At 37.9% G+C, this 4,171-nt stretch overlaps 1 protein-coding gene across 1 annotated transcript; it reads left to right on the top strand.

Moving 5' to 3' along the window:
* The first annotated feature begins 836 nt into the window (after positions 1–836).
* On the top strand, positions 837–3,898 carry LOC145072403 (putative protein phosphatase 2C 23). The gene is made up of 4 exons (XM_079018820.1): positions 837–2,705; positions 2,794–2,907; positions 3,009–3,273; positions 3,502–3,898. Exons 1-4 carry the CDS (start codon positions 1,110–1,112, stop codon positions 3,615–3,617), a joined length of 2,091 nt encoding a protein of 696 aa, XP_078874946.1. The 5' UTR covers positions 837–1,109; the 3' UTR covers positions 3,618–3,898.
* Positions 3,899–4,171: the final 273 nt, after the last annotated feature.

Genomic DNA, 4,171 nt, shown 5'->3' with positions numbered 1-4,171 from the left:
ATGGTCCTATCAAATTAGAAATATATAAACAATGTATCGTTTACTCGTTTTGACCAAGTACTCTATATTATGAATTCCAATATGCCTTTTTGGTACCAACAATCTTTGGACCTAATCCTAGATAAGATATGTTACATGAATCGAAAAAGTTAAATCAAGAATAATAAAAATCCAATTAGTTTAGTTTGAAAGGAAAAAAGAACTTCAAATGTGATTTCATCATAATCAAGGCATCTAAGTGATATTTTTGAAAAGAAAAGAGAGATTCCACCATCACAATCAAACTATGACTTTCACACCCATTGTCCAATCAACAAAGCCGAAAGTGTGTATCGTGTAGGTGTTTAGATTTTTAGAGTCATAGTCAAGTTTTTGGAATGGAATTAATTACACATAGGATAACATATGCTAAATAATTTGTTTATTTTTGAAGCTATTATATATCATCGTATTGACATTGTATATATATAGATTTCAAAATATTAATCTAAAACACTTTCTTCACCAAATAATGCTCATCCAAAGTCTGAACTTGAGTGTTCTTACCATTTGATAGCTACACAACATGTTTAAGGTCAATATGGCTTTCTTGGAGGGTTGTTCACTTGTTTGATGGGTTATATAGTTGGTTCATGACATGTCGATATTTTTTTGTCTAAAAGCATAGCCGGAAGTGACATACACGCTCCATAATTGCGAGTGGGATTTAAAATAGAGTAAAAACCTTTAACCAACTTTGAGTTTACTCAAAACTCAGAACCATACGCATAGTCAACGCTCTCTCGTACACACAGAGTAGTGAATGAAAAGGTGAGCAGACAGAATTTAATTTTGTTTTTATGATTTCAGTATCCTCCACCCTCTTAAAGTCAACGCCTTCTCTATCATCCATCCACCTTCTTTCATCTCTGCTCTCTCCATATCCCTCTATATCTTCAACAAAGAATCTCTCCTCTCTATCTTTTGACTTTCAGAATTCAGAGGAATAAAACAAGATTTCTGTCGACAAATATGATCTGATCTGTGGGTATCATGAATTAGCTGTTGATTTTGTTCTTCAATTTGATTTAGCTTACTACATCTCGTAGTCGGTGCCGGAAAATTCAATCATGGGAAACGGAGTTGGGAAACTGACTGTTTGTTTCACCGGAACCGATGTTGTTCAGCGGCGGAAAGACACCGCGGTGGTGATTTCTGATCCGTTAGATGATTTGGGGCACTCGTTTTGCTATGTTAGACCTGAGCCAACTCGCGTATCATCTTCGAAAGTGCACTGTTCTGAGGAAACGACAACATTCCGAACAATCTCCGGCGCTTCCGTCTCCGCCAATACCTCAACCCCACTTTCGACATCTCTGATCGATCTATACTCGTACAACTCCATCGATAAAGCTTCTGCTTTCGAGAGCTCCACATCATTTGCGTCGATTCCTCTCCAACCTTTGCCCAGAAGCTCGATATATTCCGGTCCGTTGCCGGCGGGTCCGGTTCCTTATTCGGGTCCTATCGAAAGAGGCTTCCTTTCGGGGCCGATTGAGCGTGGGTTCTTATCGGGTCCTCTTTTTTCGGGTCCTCTCGAAAAGGGTAGTCACGAGCAGTTCCAAAGAAGCTATTCTCAGGGAGGGTTTGCCTATAAACGTAGATCAAGAAAAAGGTCGTTGATTCGGGTCATCCAGAGAGCGATTTCAAAGACGTTTGTAACACGTGGGCAAAACTCGATAGTTGCCCCGATTAATAAAAACGTGGGTTCTCTAAAGGTTCCAGATTGGATTGTTGGGGCTTCGGAGAAAAACAATGAATTGACTATTAGCAGTGTTAATTTGAGCAGTGAAGGTAGTTTTCTTGACGATTACGAGTTTATAAATCAGAGCCAGAATCTTCAATGGGCGCAAGGGAAAGCTGGGGAAGATCGAGTACACGTCGTCGTTTCGGAGGAACACGGGTGGGTTTTTGTTGGGATTTATGATGGATTTAATGGTCCTGATGCACCTGATTATCTGTTATCAAATCTGTACCCAGCTGTTCATAAGGAATTGAAAGGTTTGTTATGGGACGATGAGCTTGATTCCACGAATTTAACTCCTTCAGCGCAACCATTAGATGATACCAAATCTCAGGTTAAAAATCAACCTCAACAAAATAACCATCAAAGAGATGTTGATCAGCAAGAGAGTTACCCCAGTGCAACCGAGGATTTTGAGAAAAGAAGAAACAAGAATTCAAGAGTTAGGAGCCGAGGGGCTTCAAAGAAATGGGAGGATAACCACCGGAGATGGAAATGTGAATTCGACAGGGAGAGATTAGAATTGGATCGGAGATTAAAAGAGCAACTGAATTCCAATGGCTCAAATTCAATTAACCATTCAGATGTTCTGAAAGCTCTATCTCAGGGATTAAAGAACACAGAAGATGCATATTTTCAGATCGCAGACCAAATGCTCGTTGAAAATCCTGAACTAGCTCTAATGGGTTCATGTCTTCTCGTTATGTTAATGAAAGAAGAAGATGTATACGTGATGAATGTAGGAGACAGCAGGGCAGTTTTAGCTCAAAAACCAGAGCCAGATCTCTGGAGACAAGATCTAGAGAGAATTAAGGAGGAAACGCTGTATGATCTTGAGGTCTCTGATGCCGATTTAGCCACTACAAATCCAACCCTAAATGCCTGCCAGCTCACAATGGATCACAGTACCTCCATTGAAGAGGTAAAAACAAAAACCATGTTTTCAAATCAATTCATTCTTCTTCTAACCTAAAAAAACTCATTCTTTTCTCACACTTAAACTTTTTCAGGAAGTTCAAAGAATAAAGAGCGAACACCCTGATGATTCATGTGCAGTGATGAATGATCGAGTCAAGGGTTCACTCAAGGTCACTCGAGCTTTTGGTGCAGGCTTTCTTAAACAGGTAACTAACTAACTATCATCAAGATTGAATCTTGAATTCAACTTTTTTAGTTTGAAAACATCAAGGGATTATAATTTGTGTTGTTTCTTGATTTTTTGCAGCCCAAATGGAACAATGCGCTTTTAGAGATGTTTAGGATCGATTATGTTGGCAATGCTCCATACATAAACTGTCTCCCAAGTCTTTATCATCACAAATTAGGGCCACGAGACAGGTTCTTGATATTATCTTCAGATGGGCTTTATCAATACTTCACAAATGAGGAGGCAGTTTCAGAAGTCGAAATGTTCATTCAATGGTCACCGGAAGGTGATCCAGCTCAGCATCTTATCGAAGAAGTTTTGTTTCGTGCCGCCAAAAAAGCCGGTAAAAATCCCAATCTTTTTTATCCGGTTTATACTGTTAATCATTGCATTTTTGCCCTAGCTGTAAAGACGTGAGAATCTATAACTGACGTATCTCATTCATGTTAGTTGTGATGGGACTGGTTGGATAATTTTATCTTTTTCATGTTGACTGTGGGACCTGTTTTATCGAGGCGCAAGTGACATTTACATTTTTTTTATGGTTAATCACTAATTTTTGTTTATATAGGTATGGATTTTCATGAGTTGTTGGAAATACCGCAAGGGGATCGAAGGCGTTACCATGATGATGTTTCAATTATTGTGATTTCACTTGAAGGAAGGATATGGAGATCTTGCGTGTGAGGAGTCGAGGAGACGAGAACAAAAGGAATTATGAACCGAAAGGGTGAATGATTTTTTGATTTTTTTTTCTTTGTTTTTTTGTGTTTTGATCTTGGTCACCTTGTAGTAACATGGCAATGAAGTTCAAGAACTTTAAAAGAGACTTGATTGTGGAATGTAACTTGGGTGATTAGGCTTTTTTGTAAAGGTGTGAAAACTTTACTCCATGTTTATTAGTATAAATTTGTCATATAAAAATCACCAATCTTCTTAATAAATGACATAACAAGTTTTGAGAATAATGCTTCTTGAGTTTCACGTTGTATATATTTTTGACATGTATTTAGAATATTGTGTATTTTGTTGTTGTTATTAACTAACTTAAAGTGAAAAATACGTCAAGCAAAAAATCCAATTAGAGTTTGGATTGATTGCTTACTGCAAGCATGTCAAAGAGTTAATTCAAAGACAAGAAACCTTAAAAAGAATAGATATATTTATAGGCACATGTTAATTAGCTTTACGGCTAATTGTTAGGCTGTTAGGTATGGGTCAAGAATGTTGCGGAAAGACTG

Source organism: Lactuca serriola, chromosome 9 (assembly GCF_051521515.1).
Source record: "Lactuca serriola cultivar US96UC23 chromosome 9, Lser_US96UC23_V15, whole genome shotgun sequence".
Classification (NCBI taxonomy): domain Eukaryota; kingdom Viridiplantae; phylum Streptophyta; class Magnoliopsida; order Asterales; family Asteraceae; genus Lactuca; species Lactuca serriola.
This window is presented reverse-complemented; position numbering and strand designations above follow the sequence as displayed.

Excerpts from the sequence above, each read along its gene's own strand:
- LOC145072403 (XM_079018820.1), top strand. The coding sequence starts at position 1,110 with ATGGGAAACGGAGTTGGGAAACTGACTGTTTGTTTCACCGGAACCGAT. Across the intron at positions 2,706-2,793 it reads ACAGTACCTCCATTGAAGAG|GAAGTTCAAAGAATAAAGAG; the intron begins GTAAAAACAAAA and ends AAACTTTTTCAG. Across the intron at positions 2,908-3,008 it reads GTGCAGGCTTTCTTAAACAG|CCCAAATGGAACAATGCGCT; the intron begins GTAACTAACTAA and ends GATTTTTTGCAG.